The 20,705-nt window shown below is 37.8% G+C and overlaps 1 protein-coding gene across 1 annotated transcript; it reads right to left on the bottom strand.

The window, feature by feature from the left end:
* Positions 1 to 1,613: 1,613 nt before the first annotated feature.
* On the bottom strand, positions 1,614 to 20,394 carry LOC135079173 (uncharacterized). The gene is made up of 4 exons (XM_063973761.1): positions 20,146 to 20,394; positions 19,340 to 19,524; positions 18,605 to 18,715; positions 1,614 to 1,758 (listed from the first exon to the last, which is right to left on the bottom strand). The coding sequence occupies exons 1-4, from the start codon at positions 20,290 to 20,292 to the stop codon at positions 1,614 to 1,616; spliced, it is 588 nt and encodes a 195-aa protein (XP_063829831.1). The 5' UTR covers positions 20,293 to 20,394.
* Positions 20,395 to 20,705: the final 311 nt, after the last annotated feature.

The following is a 20,705-nucleotide window of genomic DNA, read 5'->3' as shown; positions in this document are numbered from 1 at the left end:
ACCACACTACTTCTCTTCTACCTAATGCAGGTTCAGCACTAAAGCTGCATTTTTTAACGCACAGAAGAAGTAGTAGATCCTATCGTTTCTATTTTTATTGACTAAAGTAAACATCATCTAGGCTAACACACCACGTTTGATAGATTATCATTAGTTAGCTTTATAACACTCGCATACGAGAGCCGCTAAAAATAGCATATAGAAATTGTGATAATTTGTATGCGAGAATGACGTAGCTAAATCCTGAAATCATCTAAACTAGCTTTAGGCGGCCTTTTTACGTCTTTCATATACTCGTCTCAAGTTACAGTTCCTACATTCGTAGAGTCAACTTCTATGTATATCTGGTATAGTTCTTGCAACTCACGAAGGCGAGTGAGCCTTACTTGTGTGTGTACGTGTACATGCACATAACTATAGTCAAAACAGACACTAGTCAAAACGTTTGAAAAACGAACAGTAGCAGACCACCACACATGTAAAGCCCACTCGCCTTCGTGAATTGCAACAACTATAATAAATGTTTGTACCTACAACCCAATCGATCAACTGCGCACCTCGCTGGAATGCGACTCTCAGTCGCACTCGTATTCACGCGTTCGCCACCTCCTCCGAATGAGTGCGTCGACGTGACGTCACGGCTGCCAGGTGCGCAGTTATCTAACGTAAGATGACATAGTGTTTTTTAGTCTGATGTTCTGTCACTTAAAGTCTTTTTAAGGTTGTACTTACTCGTATGTAGAGCTTGTATTATAATTAAAATGATGTTTTTTTTTGTTTTTGTTTTTGGTACAGATGCCAGATACGGACATCGCAAACTTTTTTTTGAGGTTGTTCTGTACAAGTTCCAACACACGCATGCTGGTTTATCAGACTTACTTATTATATTTTATTATTATTTACTTTTTATTTTTTATTTATAAAATTACAGAATAATTTTGGTAACCCCTGCTGTAAGTGATATAAGATTATTTATTGTGTGCGTATAAGTGGATGTCTTTGCCGTACATGAAATCATCCTCCACGACATCTATATTTATGTGAATGTACTAGAAATACTACGCATCATCGCCTACACCCATGCCATCTTCATTTTACATCTGACTTAGAAATATAACGAGGAGGCGCACGCGTCTGAGCGTACGTAATGTCTCCTGATCAAAGATCAATGAATGTCTCGCTTCAACCCTTTATGGTTTGCTGAGCAAGTTTTCTTATTTATTTTACTTTTAATATACCGTTTTACATGGTGCTTTATGAAACATCGTTATGTGCTTACACTACTACACCTATGAAGTTCGTTTGTTCGTTTCAGCTGAATGACCTCCACTGCTAGACAAAGGCCTCCCCCGAGGATTTCCGCAAAGACCGGTCCTGCGCCGTCCGCATCCAGGCACCTCCCGCAACCTTCACTAGATCGTCGGTCCACCTAGTGGGAGGCCTGCACACACTACGTCTTCAAGCTCGTGGTCGACTTTTCTGCCCTAGCGACCTACAACTATATCATTACGAAGTTATCCTTAATTTTTTTGTCCATTAGACATAAAAATGATTCCTAATAAGTATAATATCCTTAGACATTTTTTCTTTTTACGTTTATAAATAAGACACAATTAATGCTTCCTCTCATTTAATACCAAAATAAAGTGCAGTAGAGACACAGGACAGGATCCTATCTTCTCACAGTAGTCGGGGGTCAGAAGCTCGTCGTAGAAGCCTTCGACTTCGTTACGGAATTCTTGATCCATTTCTGGGACTCTGGAATTTAGAAAAAATCATTTTTAACAAATATACCAAAAATATTAAAGGTCAGTGGCGGATTTACCAATAGGCCAAGTAGGCCAGTGCCTAGGGCGGCAGATTTAGAGGGGCGGCAAATTTAGCTAATTTTTTTTTACAGGAAAAAAATAATTATACGTATACCTACACAATCCATATATAAATAAACGATTAATAAACGCACTGTAATATATATACTTAGGTACTTATGTGATCATGAATTTTAAAATATTCCAATAGCGTTTCAATAAAAATAAAATAAAAAACTCGTAACACAGGATCTTCGGAGCCTAGCACGAGCACCATCTCTCCACAACTTCGTGTATATTGTTTTACAGGGTGGCCCCCCAAGTAGCAACAGATTATCTTCATAAGGCATTGAAGATATCTTGAAGACCAGTAGCCTAATTCCAGCCGTTGTCTTGACCAAGACAATAGTCGCACTCAAGAAATCTTGAAGTTATGCCCCAAGACAATGGTAAGCAAAAAAGGGCACAATCCTTTGGAAATCACTGAGACAGAGTTAAGACAACGCTTAAGGCAGACTTAAACCCTAATTAAGAGTGTAGTTTTAAGAATTTCTAAACAAGTACTATAATATAACTTGTAGTATGACTTATTTAAGAGTAATAATTATTTTTACAGCTAAGGTTTATTTAACTTCATGAAGAACTATGCAAGACACTTTTTATTAAAGTGGAACTTTAATTTAGTAAACATTGTGATCCTTAACACTAAATCAACTTTAGATAAAGGTTAATGAAAATGGCGATTAAATTATTTTAATAACTAATTTATATAGGGTCCTTCTAAATCAGCTACGTTCCGTTTAATGGGAGCATGTATACGTCACACTGAATACGTTCCCAAAGTTTGAGCCAAAAATTCAGGCTAGTTTCCGAGATAATTAAGGAAACAACTTCATTTCTTATCAACCCAATACAACACCCTGTTCAGCTGATTCACTACTACACTGACAAAAATCCGCACGCACACGAGCTTACGTAATGGCCGCCATTGCGCTTGTGCTGCCGTTGGGCCACTGGCCGCGAACACAAGAGTGCCGCCGGACGACGGACCGGGCGCCACACAAGCTATTCTAGGGCTACTACTAGTTATTTAAGGAATTAAATTAAGCAGAAAATTAAAGTTTATTTATTTTTGGTAACATAAAAAAATCTTATGTGGTAAGTACTTATTTAGTGGCCTTAATGGAATGATGTTTATTCAAAAGTTCGTTAAAATACTTTTGCGCTTGTAAAAATCTTTTATTTCAAACGTAGCAACGAAACGAAGCAAAAAAGTTAGTTGCCGAAATCAATGACTTATTTTTATGCCATACACAAATGGGATAGTTACCATGACTATGAAATTTAGAATTACGGTTATTATTACGATAAAGCAGGCACATTTTTCATGTTAATTTTAATCGCTCAATATCCCCTTAGCAAATTAAATAAAAATGTGATTCGTAATTGACTCGATCATAGCAGAAACTAAACGCTATCGAATTATCTACCTGTGATTATCGGCAGTCTTTAGTATTCCGAAGTAAATAAGTAAATAATTGTTCCCAACTATCAATTTTAAACTGAAATAATAATCATTAAAATCATCGTAGAAACAAAAAAAAATTATAAAAGTAAATAATGATAGTTTTATTATTATTAAGATTAGAAAGAATTTTGGAGTTGACATCCTTATTTATGCGTGGCGGAGTCGGTGGTATCAAAGACAGCCGTCCCTCACAATAGCCGACCGCACTAGTGTTGTAAGAACCTCGAGTCTTTAAAGTCTTTATTTTGAGACTTGAGTTTATTTTTAAGACTAGGACTCGTTAGTCACATGAATAAGGGAATAATTGAGTCTTCCGAGTCCTTTCGAGTATTTTAAGTTCTTTGAGCTAGACTGAATCATGACATGAACTTGAGTTGGTGTATACTAATAGGCAATAATGAGTGATTTCATATCATCATCCGTATGTTATATCCTAATTGAAAATAGAATAAATCGCACAATACAAATGTAATATCAATAAAATTGCATTAAACGCAAATAATCGAATCAGAAGTATCCATCTAAAGACTGACGATTTTCGTAATCAAAAAGTTAAAACGGCCCAATAAAATAATAAACACACAGTCTTAATTCATAGCTATTTTATTTTCTTCAAACTTTTAATAAGTAAGATTCCAAGACTCGAGTGTCGTATCGTACAACACTAGCCGGCGCGCAGCAAACGAACTTTTAGACACGTGCCGCCGCCTTTAGACAAGTGCCGCCGGCCGCCGGCTAGCGCAATGTACACTCACCAAAATAAAATTAAGAAATGCAACAAACTTTTTTTTACTATTCAAATTAACCCTTTCACGCATATGGGACACATTTGTCCCCGCATAGTTTTTACGATTTACAGTAATACTAGTTAAGTTAAACCCTTTGTAACTTAATATTCTTAAATTTTATTATTATCTTTTATGTTTATGCGCTATAAATAATAAAAAACGCGATTCCTTGTGTAAAAAAATACTGGCACAATATGTGAAAAAAAAATTCGTTACACATCAAAATTAAAAAGTATTTTAATATTACTTAACAGCTTTTTGGCCATTATTTTTCTTCCAATTTACATTCACTAATAATTATAATTATCGTTTTATTACATATTTTCGATTTTCTTCGTATGCATAATGAATATTATGTAAAAATCTGTATTGGGACACGGGTGTCCCTATGTGCGTCAAAGGCAACTTGGTTCTTACTAAGGATATTGTTTGCCTCATTATAATTTGTATGTTTATATTGATGTTTTATTTATAATTCATACATTTTTTTGTAAATCATTTGTCTTCAAATCGACTTGAAGAAATTTCGCTCAGGAAAAACGAAATTTAGAAGTCATGATGACTGACAATAGTTGCAACGAGGATAGTTTCCTCCTTGATGAAAGGGTGTCTACTGCTGGACAGAGGCTTCCCTGAGGATTTCCACAACAATCGTTCCTGTGCTGCTCGTATACATGAATGTATATGAGCAGCACAGGAACATGAGGCCTGCCACACCTTCCTATTCGTGGGCGCTACTCGAGAAATTTTCTGCCCAAACGGCCATCACTTCTGCGAGCTATATGCCCTGCCCATTGCCGCGAAAGTTTAGTAATTATTATGAGGTTATGTATGTCTGTTACTTTGAGTCACCTGCGGACTTCCTCATCACCCTTTGGGTGCCTTTGAGCCTTCTCATAAGGCCCATAGTGAAGGAACACGTCTACGTTCCGTGCGTCATCGCCGCCAAGCCAACACACATTGGTCAAAGACTTTCAGTCAAAGGTCTTGAGACACTGCGGTATTTTGGATAAGAAGATGTCGCGAAGCCTCTCGGATGCTGTCCCCCCAAGTAAGATTCAACGATTGTAGTCACGGCACGGCTGAGACCTTGGAAGACCTAGAATCAATGCTCTATGGCCTCAGTACAGGCTCTCAATAAATGGGATTCCAAATAAACATGGACAAGACGAAAAAAATATGTCAAATATCCGTGTTACACGCACTCCTCTGAACGCTGGAGACTCTACCCTCAAAGTTGTTCTTGAATCAAACAGTCTAGTTAGGTAGGTGTAACTTCAAGAAAGAGGTCTATGATGAGATGAGGATCAAATATAAAAATACGTATGATATGATGCTATCTATTTTAAATTTCTTATTATAAATATTAAAAATAAGCTTATTGATTAAATTTGAGGTGTATTTTTAGTGTGATTTGTATTTATTTTGCAATAAAAGCGTCTAAGTATTTTATTTTCAATATATGAGGCAATGTATACCTTAACGCATATAGGGACATATGTGTCCCCGACTGAAAAACACTGAAATACATAGCACTTATATTTTCTGTACTACTTTTATGTTAAATTAGACTAAAATAAATAGATGTAACTAAAGAAAAAATAATTTTATGCATTGGAATAGTTATAAGCGTGTAAGGGTTAAAATTGTGTTTATTGTTAAATCACAGGTACATAAGATAGGTCATAAATAAATACCAAGTTGGAACGGAAATGATTCGGAAATTTTATTTAACTAATTAGGTACCTACCTACCTCATCTACTTTTCTATTGTAATAGAAATGATGACATTAACGATTAATTTAAGAATGGACTTTGATTTAGGATAAATGGAATATCAATACAAACAAATTGAAGAGTTTTATTTGCTTCAATAGTCTAATTTAATGTTTCTAAATAATTGACTAGGCCATTGAATTACCTTCACAAAACAATAAGTTCGATTAATTTTTAATTATTATCTGTTATAGGATATTTTACCATGAAATACTCAACACCACAATTTAGATTCGAATCAATTGAAATCGAAAGCAAGCAGATAAAATAATAAACAAATAAGTTTCTTTTTTGTCGTCGACTGTACGCTTATGCCAACTTTTCGGCTCTTGCTTTGGCGGCGTCGGCGTCTTTGTGTCAACAAAAGGCGTGCGGCTTGTCGGCATTTGTCGGCGCGTGCGCTTTGATTTAATTCAGTTTTTGATTAGCTTTCTTGTGTGAAGGTGCGTTTTGTAGTGCTCGTGAAGTGAACTATGACGCACAGATGCACAAATGCAAATAAATTTACTAAGACGCGCCTTAAAAATCATGGCCTTTGCTGATTGATTTTTCGATGGTATCGTGAGTCCGTTTTACTGTGATTAACATAAGATAATAAGGATAGACAACGATATGAGAGTAGGCCTGCAACATTAAAGTGATAGCTCGCCCAATCAGTCGATCAGCTAATCGGCTATCAGCTGTGACGACTGCTGTGAGTTGTTATGACGTGAGTGTAAACAACAAAAAAGTGTGCAGTGGTAGTGAGCGTTGTGTGTGTTGTGTCTCGTGTTCCTGTGCAGAATGAATACACTACAGCTTTGTTGTGTGAGTAAAAAATACAGCATGTTCCATTATGTAAGACGAAATGAATTTTTATTTTTGTTAGAAAATGTAACTTTGTAAAATCATTATAAAACACATACTCAAATTTGGTGAACTTGTTCAGTGTACCGTATAGATGCCCCCATTAAAAGGAATGTAGCTAGTTTAGAAGGACCCTGTATTATGTCTAGAATAGACCGTGGATGTCATTTTTGCATAGGAAATATAAAACGCATTGTGGTTTCTCGTGTAAAATCAATGGATAATGTTATAAAACAGGAGGGCCTTGAAAAAAACCTAATAAGATAAATAAAATATTACGAAATTTTATTGTATAAAGAAAACTTTGAGGTTATAAAATAAGATTTTATTTTATGCAAACGTTCCTAGACATTTATGCAACTAGAAAAAGTGTAACAAAGACGTACTTCAATTTAAATGTCCTCTTGTTATGATATTATTGGTTAATTTCTGATTTATTTTTTGTTACACATAGCTCATAATGGCGGTAATTCTAATTTGTCTCAATGTAGCAAGAGTATAGAAGATTTTGAATTTGTAAGTTTAGTGAAGAAAGAGTTGAGTCAAGTTATACTTTACATAGTATTAGTTTAGAAACATTAGATTTAACTTACACTTAAAATTCACTTGATGAAGTATTACTTAAGTGCATATGGTATCAAGTAGATCTTTAGTTTTATTTAGTTAAAACTATATAGTTTTCATTCTGTCTCAGTCTTGCTAAATTATTGGTCCTGCTAAACATTAAAGAACAATTCATTTACTAACTAATTTATTAATTACATGATTTCTTCCTCGGATTGTCCGTGTGGAAGTCGAAAATGGTTCTAATAGGATTTTAATTGGTTTTTACGTTTTTAGTTTTGTTATAACATATAGGGCGGGTAAATTGCACCACCCGCATATTTCGTAAAGTATTCTTTGAACTTTGTAATTGCGACACTCAGAGATAAGCAATTAAATTTATTGAATATCGGCATATGATTTTATGGAATTTTAACAATTTGTGATTTTGATAAATTTAATCACACAGTGTTTCTAATTTATTAAATGAGAAGATTGAGAAGCGTAAATAAGTGTGGATTACAATTAATAGAAATATTTTTCGGTAGTTATTATGTTAAGATTTTTTTAAAGGTAGGCCTACTGTCACCTAGTTAGTTAAATTGTATAATATCATGTTGTACCCAACTTTACCATACAATTTTGAAAATATTTTAGACAATATTTTCGTTCGTTCGTTCGTTTCAGCCAAATGACGTCCACTGCTGGACAAAGGCCTCCCCCAAGGTTTTCCACAATGAACGGTCCTGCGCTGCCCGCATCCAGGCTCTTCCCGCGACCCTTACCAGATCGTCGGTCCACCTAGTAGGAGGCCTGCCCACGCTACGTTTTCCAGCCCGTGGTCGCCACTCGAGAACTTTCCTGCCCCAACGGCCATCGTCTCTACGAGCTATGTGCCCCGCCCACTGCCACTTGATTTTAGCAATTCTGCGAGCTATGTCGGTTACTTTGGTTCTCCTACGGATCTCCTCATTTCTGATTCGATCACGCAGGGAAACTCCGAGCATAGCCCGCTCCATCGCCCTTTGGGTGACCTTGAGCCTTCTTATGAGGCCCATAGTAAGCGACCACGTTTCGGATCCATATGTCAACACTGGCAACACACACTGCTCGAAGACTTTCGTCTTGAGACACTGCGGTATTTCGGACATGAGTATATGGCGAAGCTTCCCGAACGCTGCCCATCCGAGTTGGATTCGACGATTGACCTCTTTCTCGAAGTTGGACCTACCTAACTGGACTGTTTGTCCCAGGTATACATATTTGTCGACAACTTCGAGTGTAGAGTCTCCAACCTTCAGAGGAGTGGGTGCAACACGGACATTAGACATGATTTTTGTCTTGTCCATGTTCATTCTGAGGCCCACTTGTTGAGAGGCTCTACTGAGGCCATCGAGCATTGTGCCTAGATCCTCCAAGGTCTCAGCCATGACTACGATATCGTCCGCGAATCGAAGGTGGGTGATGTACTCGCCGTTGATATTTATGCCAAATCCGTTCCAGTCCAGAAGCTTGAAGACATCTTCCAGGGCGGTGGTAAACAGTTTTGGAGATATGACGTCTCCCTGTCTTACCCCTCGCTGCAACTGGATAGGTTTCGAATCCCGATCCTGAAGGCGGACCGACATTGTGGCGTTTTTGTACAAACCCCTCAACACTTCGATATATCGATAGTCAATTTGGCACCTTTGGAGAGACTGTAGCACTGCCCAGGTCTCGACCGAATCGAAGGCTTTCTCATAATCCACAAACGCCAGGCAAAGTGGTTGATTATACTCCTCGGTCTTCTGTATAATCTGCCTTAGCGTATGTATGTGGTCTATGGTACTAAAGCCTTTTCGGAAACCGGCTTGTTCGGGAGGCTGGAAGTCGTCGAGCCTGCGAGCGAGACGATTCGTAATGACTTTTGAAAACAGCTTGTAGACATGGCTCAGAAGTGAGATGGGTCTATAATTCTTCAATAAGGTTTTGTCACCTTTTTTGAAGAAGAGTACCACCACACTTCTGTGCCATGTCGTAGGCGTTTTTCCTTCGAGGGTGACGGAATTGAACAGCTTCTGAAGAGCCCTTAGTACCGGCGTTCCGCCTGCCTTCAAAAGCTCAGCCGTGATTCCATCATCACCCGGTGCCTTGTTGTTCTTCAGCTGTTTGAGAGCCATTCTAATCTCGTACAGACTGACGTCCGGGATATCTTCGGTATAGTGTCGGGTCAGTCTAGCTCTTGGGTCTTCGGCTAGATTTGTGACAGGTGCACGTACACTCGTGTATAATTGTCCGTAGAACTTCTCGACCTCTTCCAATATCTCCGGCCCCGACGAAATGGCTCTGCCATCCTCTGTCTTCAGCTTGGTCAGTTGACTTTGGCCAACAGACAGATCTCTTGCGAACACTTTAGAGCCCTTGTTTCGCTCAATCGCCTCTTTAATACGGTCTGTATTAAATTGGCGTAGGTCGCGAGTCAAAGACTTGGAGATCTGTCTGTTAAGGCGCCGATACTGAGCAGCATCTTCAGAGGACTGCAGAACCAAGTTCCGTCTCTCTTCCATGAGTTGATTGGTGAGGTCAGAGATCTTTTTGGTTCCTTTTGAACGACGGGTTTTAAAGAACTTAGACCCAGTCGTTTGGACAATTTCCACGAACCTGTCATTGTATTTGTCCACATTTTCGCAGTCTCCTAGGCATTCGAAACGATTTTGCAACTCGAGCTGAAAGCTTTCGGGGTTTTGGAGTTGGATGGGCGCTGGGCGGAGCGTAGACTTCATCAGTCGACATCTCTCGAGCTTGGGTCTGATATTCAATGTGCCTCTTACCATTCGGTGATCGCTTCCTGTTTTGACCGAATTGATCACAGAGACATCATTGAATATATGCTTCTTCGTCGACAAGATGAAGTCTATCTCATTTTTTGTAGCGCCATTGGGATGCAGCCATGTCCACTTTCGCTGTTTTGGCTTTCTGAAGAAGGAGTTCATCATAAAGAGGCCCTCCCTCTCCATAAAGCCAGCCAGCAGTTGGCCACGTGCGTTCCTCTCTCCGTACCCAAATTGCCCCACTTTCGGCTCATTATCGCTTCGTTTACCTAGCTTCGCGTTGAAGTCCCCCATCACAACGGTAAAATGGGACCGGGAGCCATGTATAGCTCTGGAAATATCCTCATACATGGTCTCCACTTCGTCGTCGGGGTGTTCCGTGGTCGGTGCGTATACCTGTATGACCTTCAGCGAATACCGTTTGGTGATTCTGAGTATCAGGTACACTACCCTCGCCGAAACACTCTCGATCTGGACCACGTTGTTGACAAGGGACTTGTGGACGATAAACCCGACACCACCCTGGGACTGCTGGTCGCCCTCCCGGAAATAGAGCAGGTTTCCGGATTTAAGAATTATGGTGTCTTCCCCCTCTCTTCGGACTTCACATAATCCTACGATATCCCACCGTAACCTGCTCAACTCTTCCTCGAGTTCCATTAGCTTCACGTCTGTACGCAGTGTGCGAGCGTTATAGGTTGCCAGGGCCAGAGGTCGTCGGTGTTGGTAGCCTGGCATCCCCCGGGGATTCTTCGCACCCCTTGCCCCACCGTTACCGTGACCGCTACCGTGGTCCGGGATAGTGGGGCCGCCGGGGACTAGGGGCCGTTTTTTTGTTTTTACCACCATTTGGAGGGTTTTGCCCTAATCGCCACGCTTGGCAGGCGGGTTGGCGATCGCAGTTTTTTTGCTTGGTTTCGCACGCAGACGCTGCTGCCCGTCCGGTGCTACAGGAGTTTGTCGCCTCTTACGACACGCCTCCTGTTGGCGGTGGGGAAAAGTATTCTTTTACGGCCGTCCCCACACAGCACGCAGACAATATTTTAGTAAATCATATTTTGAGTTTACTTATCTATACTTATAATAAATCTGTAGAGAGGTGAATTCTGTACATGGAATATATTTTCAAAATAACTATTAGTGATCGATACTGATGCCAAAAATGCAATCAGTAAAATTTTTGTCTGTCTGTCTGTCTGTCCATCTGTATGTTCCTTATAGAAACAAAAACTACTAGACGGATTTTAACGAAACTTGGTACAATTATTCCTCGTACTCCTGGGCAGGTTATAGTACACTTAGGAATTCCCACGGGAACGGGAATTAGCGGGAAAATCCTTTTGTACAAAAAATCTAAACCGCTTAAGTTAGACGCTTGAAATTTGGCATGCAGGTATCTTAGTAAATTTAAAGCTTAGTTACAACAGGATATTGCAAAATTCTCACGGTAACGGGAGTCAGCGGGAAAAAACATTTGTATGAAAAAATCTAAACCGCGTAAGATAGATGAAGGGGGTAAAACGGGATCCACGCGTACGAAGTCGCGGGCGGCCGCTAGTAATAGCATAATTTAGTTTGCGGGCGACCGCACGCTTTTTGTATCAAAAATTAATACAATAATTGTGCATTGCCTTGAATTAATAGGCGTGCGTGATCCTGTTTTATCGAAATCGTCCCGTTAAGAGTATTTTTTCTCAAAATGTACTAATTCTAGTCAAAAAGTAACTAACTTAATCTTCAGAAAACTATTTCTAAGACAATGGTCTTTAAAACGTCCTAAGTAAATCTACGAATACTTTATTTACTTTGCAACACTTAAATAATACTTTATCTATACTATTTAGTATTAAGTGAGCATACAAAAAATCTTAATTTAGTAAAATAAGTTTTTTTTTTAACTTAAGCTAAGAATAACTTAAGACCAAATTATCTAAAGAATACTTAACTTGGTTTTGGGTATTCTTAATTTGCTTAAGTAGCGCTCGATGAAGAATATAAAGTCTTAAAGAAAAAAATCTCTATTCTAAGTTAATTTGGTTTTAGCTTAAGTGTAAATTTAGATAGGGTTAAGACAAGTAAGATTTTGCCATTAATACCAATTGCTACTTGGGCCAGAAGAAAATTCACTTTTGAAAATTCAAGGAAACGAAAACTGTACATTTTTGTAGAACTTAAGCTATTGCAATTTAAAGGAAATTTAGTGCAATTTATTATAAAATTTACTATCTTTTATAAATTTTATCGTACATGTGATTCCCTTGACGTTTACAACATTCGATCAACATACATCAACTTTTTGGAAAACTTTCGTAAGCGCTCCTGCACACGATGCCGCTACTGCGCCGCCGCCGCGCCGTCGCCGCGCCTTTGTACTGTTTATACGCGCCGCGTGAACACCGCTGCCGCGCAGCCGCCGCGCCGCCGCCGCGCCGCCGCCGCGCCGCGCAGGAGCAGGAGCCCTTAGGCCTCAGCCTCGAATTTAGCGGGCAGCGGCGCGGGAGCGGGGCGGGCAACACAGACCCGTTCTCCAAACAAGCGGGCAGCTCGCGCGGCACTTTAGCGGCGAAGTGTTGGTGTTGTGTTCGGGGTTGTGTAGTCGAGATATTTGTTTTTATTCGCGAACGAAATTTCTGAACAACGGCGACAATTTTTTTTCGATTAAAATTTATTCCTAACGCTCGATTTATTGTGGGCAAAAGAAGACGCCGCGCCGCCGCCGCTCCCGCGCCGCTGCCCGCTAAATTCGAGGCTGAGGCCTTAGAGTTACCTCAAAATGGATTCAGGATGGATGAATGCTGCAGTTTTTGGATTATTAGAGAGTATACTCTGCTCATAAGGTAACCCCACAAAAAGAAGTCTGCTGGAATGAGATTAGCGCTTCTTAGAGGCAGTGAGATTTCACCACTGCTTAATTGGTTTGTTGCATTGAAAAGATGATTAATTTTTGAGAGCGCTATACATACTGTAGGCTGAAAAGCTTTTTGATTTCAAAGCTGCAAGATTCGCAAGGTTATGACCGGAGCACTTGGTTTCATCAAGATTGGGCTACGTGTCACACTTCAACTGAGAGCATTTAGATGGTAAGAGACATGTTCCCACAAAAAAATAATTTCAGGCAGGGGTGACATCTCCTGGTCACCAGGAAGCCCTGATCTTTTGTGGTGTTACAATAATACAAAATATACTTTATAGATTATAGAGAATACTTTTATAATCCAACAATCATGCAGCAACTGAAGCTGAGCATTCGGCAAAAAATTTAAAAGAGGTTTCGAGGTAATTCTGACGAACGCATTCCAAGATTTTGTGTATGTTGATCGAATGTTGTAAGCGTCAAGGAAATCTCCTGGGCGATGTAATTTAATAAATGTAAATTTAAAAATAAATTGCATTAAATTTTCTTTAAATTGCAATAGTTAAAGTTCTATAAAAATGTAGGTACAGTTTTCGTTTCCTTGAATTTAAAAAGTTAATTTTCTTCTGGGCCACCCTGTATTACCAAGCCTTGGTCTTTCTGTTTACCTTTAAGTAGTTCTTAGCTAATTATACTGGATATAACACTTCGAATGGCTCTGTGCACACCGGTGACAAATTGTTCAGGTGAGAAGCTTTTCTTGCTTATAACGGGTTAAAAACTATCTACGATCTACTTTAAGTCAAGAAAAGCTTAATGCTTTATCTCTTTTGTGCATAGAGTCAGAACTTATGAAAAAGATTTCATACGTCGATATAATTAATGATTTTGCAAATTTAAAATCTCGCAAGAAAATAATGTAGAACTTATTTGATCTCATTGTCTGTCCCCATTAACTGGATTGTTAACATGTTATATTTTAATAGAAATTGTTTGTATTGTTTTTAAACTGTTAAGTCCAATAAAAAATATTTACCAAAAACAATGTTTACTGACCACACATTATTTTGTCTGTGTTCATATAGTGTAGGTATTTTTAAGTCATGCCTTTGCCCACCTTAGGATTAGTATTTAGTACATACTGCAGTTTTTAGGTCAACATTAAACTCTTCAGTACATAGCGGGTTGCAATAATAATCTAGTAACTGACAGAAATATCATTAAGTTCACAATCATACTAATAACGGGATTAAACTAACGTATTGAATTTCAAAAGTCAGTAGGTAGGGGCGGCAAAAATTGAATGGCCTACCTACTAGCGGCAAATTTGTAAATCCGCCACTGTTAAAGGTTAGCTACTAGTGCCTAACAATTAACCAGTTAGCTAAATAATATAACTGCTTTGGGAGTGCATTCAGCATAAATACTTAGGCTGAGTTGCACCACCTAACTTTGACTGTAACTTTGACGATAACCGGTGTTTTTTGTATAGAGATTGACAGTTTTTTGACGTTTGTTGAAGTTAAAGTAAGATGGTGCAACCTAGCCTTAGTTCATCAAACTAACGGTTAGTTAAGTAGGTATAGCTTAGAAATCAAAATCAATAATATTTTATTCAATTTTGACCACTGATGATGGCACTTATGAACGTCAAATACAGTAAAAAAAGGTAGCCCCTAAGGGGCACTTTACATGTCTCTTTTGGGCCCTACCAGTTAAGTTAGGTAATCGTTTGTTTTATATTTTACTTTAATTATAACAAACGTCAAAAATCTGTCAAACTTCGTACAAAAAACGCTGGTTATCGTTATAGTTACTGTTGGGAACCGATTGGTGGACCAACCTCTTTTTTATATTGTCTATGTTTTTTATACTTTTTTATTACTTTTGATACCTTTTGTTTAGTTTGAAGTTTGTGTTTTTGATAGCCGTTGTGGGCATTTATTGCTGGAATACATCTTCATTTTAAACCGAAGGATTTTCTTATTTCCGCACGCCCGAGCGGCTGTCCTTCACAGTTACGTTAAAGTTAGATGGTGCAACTCAGCCTTACTCTCAAACTCTACAATGGGTGCAAACCTGTTATTATAAATTGCAATATTTATTATTCAATCATAAGCCATTCCATTCCCATAGTACAAGCTTCGCTTAGTTTGGGACTAGAAGCGCAGTGTGATATGTCTAAGGATATTTATTCCATTAACTACTAAAACGAACTACCAACTAATTGAAAAACAAATCACCACAACACCTATTTAATTTACTACCCTACTAAAACAACGGAAGCAGCGATACAGATAATCTAATTTGAAAATAGTTTCCGGTTCCATGTTCTATTATCATAGACAATTAAAGCTTACAGCCTATACAGCCTCGTAAATTTAACGACTATCCGATCATCCAATAGATAGTGGCGTGCCGGATAATTTTATTGTTAATTTGTTATTCGCTGTGTAATCGTTAAATTAGTTTTGTCTAAATAATTATACGCCTATCTATTTGAGCAAATAAGTCACTGACCTGTATTACACACTGGAATGGCTACTGTCATAATATTTTTGTGCCTATTTGAGTTTCGCCATTTTGGCGCTGTAGGTCATATTGTAGGCAGATACCATTGTCCATGGAACTAAAATTGGTGATGTTCTTACTCGCCTGCTATGCTTACTCCTTGCAATATACGTCAAAATTAGTTCTCGGGACAATCGTAGTGGCGCTTCAAATTGCTACACAAAATTAGCTGTCATTTATATGGAGACAGCCTATCCAGTGTGTAATGATACTGCCCCCCTAGACAAAACGCACTTTTTGATCGAATCGAAAATCGAATCCGTCAAAACTCCATACAAAAAAGGGGCTTTTCAACCACTTTTCGACTGGTTTGCGATTATAATTTGCACTTTGTCTAGACCCACAGGTCAGTGAAATATGTTTGTATACATTTATGCCAACTAATAAATGTAAAAATAGGGCAAAAATTGGCGTAATTTTAGTAGTGTCAAGTGGACCTGAAATATTGAAATTAAATTAATTTCGTTAAATTATGGCATACAAATTATTATAATGTAATTGTAACACAACTTTGTGATTAAAGGTGAGTATAGATGAGAGCATTTCTATGTAATGTAACGTTCTCACGGATGCAATGGTACAAATCCGGTAAAATGAACGACGTTTGGTTCGTGAAAATATGATACCTAGAACAAATCATAGAGCAACGGATTGTTCTGTTACAAGTACTTATGCTCTACTAGTCTATACTCACTCACCTTAATGGGCGAGAGTCATAGACATTTATTTTTTCAATTAAAAGTTTTGTAAGACGTAAAAGGCCGGTAAAGTTGTCTCAGTAATTGTAAATACCTACTCATTCTTAAATTCAATTCGGTATTGTTATGAATAATATCAATATTATATTCGTTCGTTTCAGCCACATGACGTCCTGCTGGAGAAAGGCCTCCCAAAGGTTATCTTTAACGACCGGTCCTGTGTTGCCCGCATCTAGGTTCTTCCCGCGACCTTCACCAGATCGTCGGTCCACCTAGTAGGAGGCCTGCTCATGCTACGTCTTCCGGCTTCAATCAATATATTATGTACATTGAAATAGATGTATTATTTGTACAAATTAAAATTATGAATGCTACGTAAAACTATCCGTTCCTAAAACTAATCGTATCAAAACTTTTAAGCGTCCAAACTAACTTTGATTCCGATTTCAAATATAATTTATTTGAAGCCAAAGGGTTGTTTGCTGGACTCAATAAACTAAGGTTAATTGACACTTGCTTACATGTATTTAGTTTGTGGCCGAGTCAAGGGATCAAAAACATGGATCCTCTGGGTATTTCGTTTCGAAAATACAGTCTACATTAGAGTATACACATTTCTCTTGCAAAATAACACCTATCACAACTAGATAGATGTCATAGTGTTTAGTTTGTTGTGCTGTCTGTACATTGATTGATTTACTGAACAGTTAATGACATTAAAATCGAGTAGTGGAATTATTGACCGTTCCCATTAGTGTATCTGTTTATGTGTTATCGAAAATAAAATACAAAATGTTGAATAAGGGTCGCAAATAAGGTCGAAAATATTAGCAGCAGAAAGCCTAAAAATTATAACGGAATGATAATTGTAATTTTTATTTGAAGTTAAGAAGGGTTTGAAAACTTGACTTCTTAATGAAATACCTACTCCACATGGAATGTGAATTAATAAAAATATGGTGATGGAATGGAGGTTAGCCAGAAAATGTCATATTGAAACACCGTCGTTTTCGCTCTGTTTTGCAAGTTTCATACAAAACAATAAGTAGGTATAGAAAATAATTAGGCTTTACTAGAATCAGTGATGGCCTAAAAAAGTTTATTCAGTTTGGTCACATACCTATAATATATAAAACTGAATGTAATTACCATTATATTTCAGTCTTGATAAAGCTCAATCAGCTCAAACTTCACTAATCAATAATGTACCCTATAAACCCATCAATTAAGTAACTAATCCCATAAAGACACAAAAAACTAAAACAGTAAAAGCAAGTGAAAGTGCCAACGATGCATCAGCCAGACACCGAACCCCCTGCGGCGCGGTAGATTTATTGCTACGAACCAGTTCCTAATGCTAAAGTTATGGCACCCCTGGTTGCTTCTTTGGGACAGAAACAGCTGTATTTGCTTGGCAGATTTTATTGATTTTCTATAGTTTGTATAGATGCTTTTAGTGCGTAAATTAACTAGCGGCCGCCCGCGACCTCGTACGCGTGAACCTCGTTTAATTACTAATGATGTTATTGAATAATATTTACGAACGTCAAAATTTTTTGGCTGTAGATTTTATCCAATAACGATAGATGGCGCTTTTTACCCACGTCTTATTTATTTATTGAAATTTAGTTTGTCACATATCGTCATAAATTATAGCCTATGTGTTAATCTGGGTTATAAACAATACTACTGTAAAGTTTCAACAAAATCCGTTCAGTAGTTTTTGTGTGAAAGAGTAACAAACATCCAGACATCCACACAAACTTTCGCATTTATAATATTAAGTAGTAAGATAAATTCATCAAAACATAATTATTATTAACATAACTATTAAATGATCGCAACCAGCGCTACATAATCTGTCAATACTGATGTCTGTATTTACCAACCGCCCGCCCAAGCATAAAATTAAATATTTTGAGGGGACCACTGCCCTGAATGAACCAAAAGTTTTTGTTATCAATGAGATTTTTGTTAATAATAATTGGTTAAACCATTGTGGTTAATTGTAACAGTTAAATTCGTTTCTGAGTGAGTGTCCATTGCAAGAAACAGAATTAATATGTATAAGTGAATAAAAATCTATATTTTTCTATATACACAAATATAGTTACAGGGTTCGTAGTTTTTCCTGTAGAAATTTTGCTTACGTTTCCTTTTAATCAAACCCCATTTGCTATATTACAAAGTTCCTCATCAGATATTTCCTTAAATTACCCATATCTCACATTATCACCGCCCTTTATATCCCAGCAATATGTAACCCATCCGAGCCCTGAAAAAGCAATGATTAATAAGCTTCCCACCTTCCCACCTTCCCCCTTTAATAACCACGGTGCAAATGTGCCCATCGATCAAATTTAAGACAAACAAGGTACTCACGCGAATACGGCTCTTAATATGTCATGGACCAGTGATTTCCCTGGAGGCGCTAGGTAGACCTTGGCTTCACATATGCTTTTAAGCACACACGCACGCCCGTCTAGATTGTGACTGAAAATAACGGATAACATGAGCTGGGGATATTATTTTATCGTGTATAGGGTGCACAGTGGAGGGGTTTGAAATGCTTTTGGAATCTATGATTTGAAGAAAGATGAATTATTGAGATGTGTGGGTTGAAAATTTAAGTCACAACTTGGTGTCAGACTTCTTGATAAAGCATACTCGTACATAACTTAATAGAGCCTCAGATAATACTCGTAGAATTAAACTTTAATCGTAAATTAATGATTATCGAATCAAGTCAGTTCTTGTGTTGGTTGATAATAAAAAAAAATGTTTTTCAAATCTTAGAAAAAAATTACTGCCTCATGTGAGATTTGAACTCGTAGCCTTTTCCTGGTGACTACTTTGACCACTGTGATACGGAGACAATGTTAAACCTTTGATGCAAAGTGTTCGTTAGATATCCCTGTTTACTGAACTTTTAAGAATTACACTGGCATTGGTTCGAATGTAATATTTGTGAGCTTTTCTCGCCTGAAACAGGTTTTAATATAGTCCAGACTAAGCAAGAGTTTTATTTATGTACATAATCGTAAGGCATAAATCGTTCACAACTGCAACGCTCTTATTTTAATTATAACTATTATTTTCTCGAAATATTCTACTTACAAAGACAACGCGTCTTCAAACCGCGTCCACAGCTCCTTCTTCTGCCGGTGGTGGAGTTTCTTCTTGTGCGCGTGCGCCACCGTAAAGTTCAGGTCTGGTAGCGGAAAGAGCACGTCAATCTCTAAAGCCAGGTTCCAGCCAGCTGGTATGTGAGTCAGGAAGGCTGTCAGTAAGGATGCTGTCAACTGTCAAAAGAATTAGAAATTAGTGCTACTCGTATTATAAAATTACACTACTACGTAATATGAAAAATAAATAAAGTAATGTGCGTGTCACCGAAATGGTATGCAGTCTACAGGGATGATAAATCATCTGTTTATATAACACTAGCTTTCCGCCCACGTGAAATTTTTAGGTTTTTTATATAACCTATGACACTCAGCAATAATGTGGCTTTATATTGGTGAAACAATTTTTAAAATCGATTCAGTAGATCCTGAGATTACCCCTTACAATTTAACAAATATACAAACACACAAAGTTTACCTCTTTATAATAATAATATAGAAAAGAAAGATTTAAAATTAGTGATAATAATATAGTGGTTTCTTAAGCCTGACTCTATGGTCAAACAAAGAAGGTAACATAATTTCCAGAAGGTCAACAAGACGAAAAAGAATACAACGAAGAAATCTAACTTTAAACTTTCAAATTTTGATTTGAAATCTCACTGTAATCACACTGTCTAGTTCTAACCGACTTCATAATTACCTATTCATACTTACGTATGCATAAAAATCTTTAGAATATAAAAAGTAGACTAGTTTACTTATCCTGTCTTATCATAATCACATCAAAACACTCACCACAACATCGCTGTTGTCAGGAAACGCCAGATACCTCTTCCTCCTCATCAAATTCAACGGTGTCCTCAAATTAGGACAATCGTTAACCAGTTCGCACACATCAATCGTCACCAGCACTAAAAACAGAACTAGAATCACCTGATGCATGTCTTGAAATGGACAGTGAGCATATGGACAAAGGCATGTTTAATTTAGATATGGATTCCAAAAGAAAATCCATTGACGCTTTTACAAGCGCAGTCACACTCGGATTAGTGTGGACATGATCATTCCGTCACTAAACAGATTAAATAGCAATGATGCTGAGACATTATGAGCCTTGTTGACATTCGTTTAGAATTTAAAATGTATTGCCAATTGATTTGATGAAGTAATGGAGTTAGTGTGAGTAGAGTTAAAAGCATGGCTTTTCACGCTGCGAACCATAATTATGATCTTATCTTGGCAACATTTTACATGAAAATGTTAGTAGGATACTAATATTTTACAACCCATTCGACCAATTAACCCTTCGAGTGACTCGCCTTCAAAAGATGGGCTCTACAAGAACATTTTAGGAC

This window comes from Ostrinia nubilalis, chromosome 16 (genome assembly GCF_963855985.1).
Source record: "Ostrinia nubilalis chromosome 16, ilOstNubi1.1, whole genome shotgun sequence".
In the NCBI taxonomy this organism is placed as follows: domain Eukaryota; kingdom Metazoa; phylum Arthropoda; class Insecta; order Lepidoptera; family Crambidae; genus Ostrinia; species Ostrinia nubilalis.
Note: the sequence above shows the minus strand (reverse complement) of the source record. Positions and strands in the feature narration are given on the sequence as shown.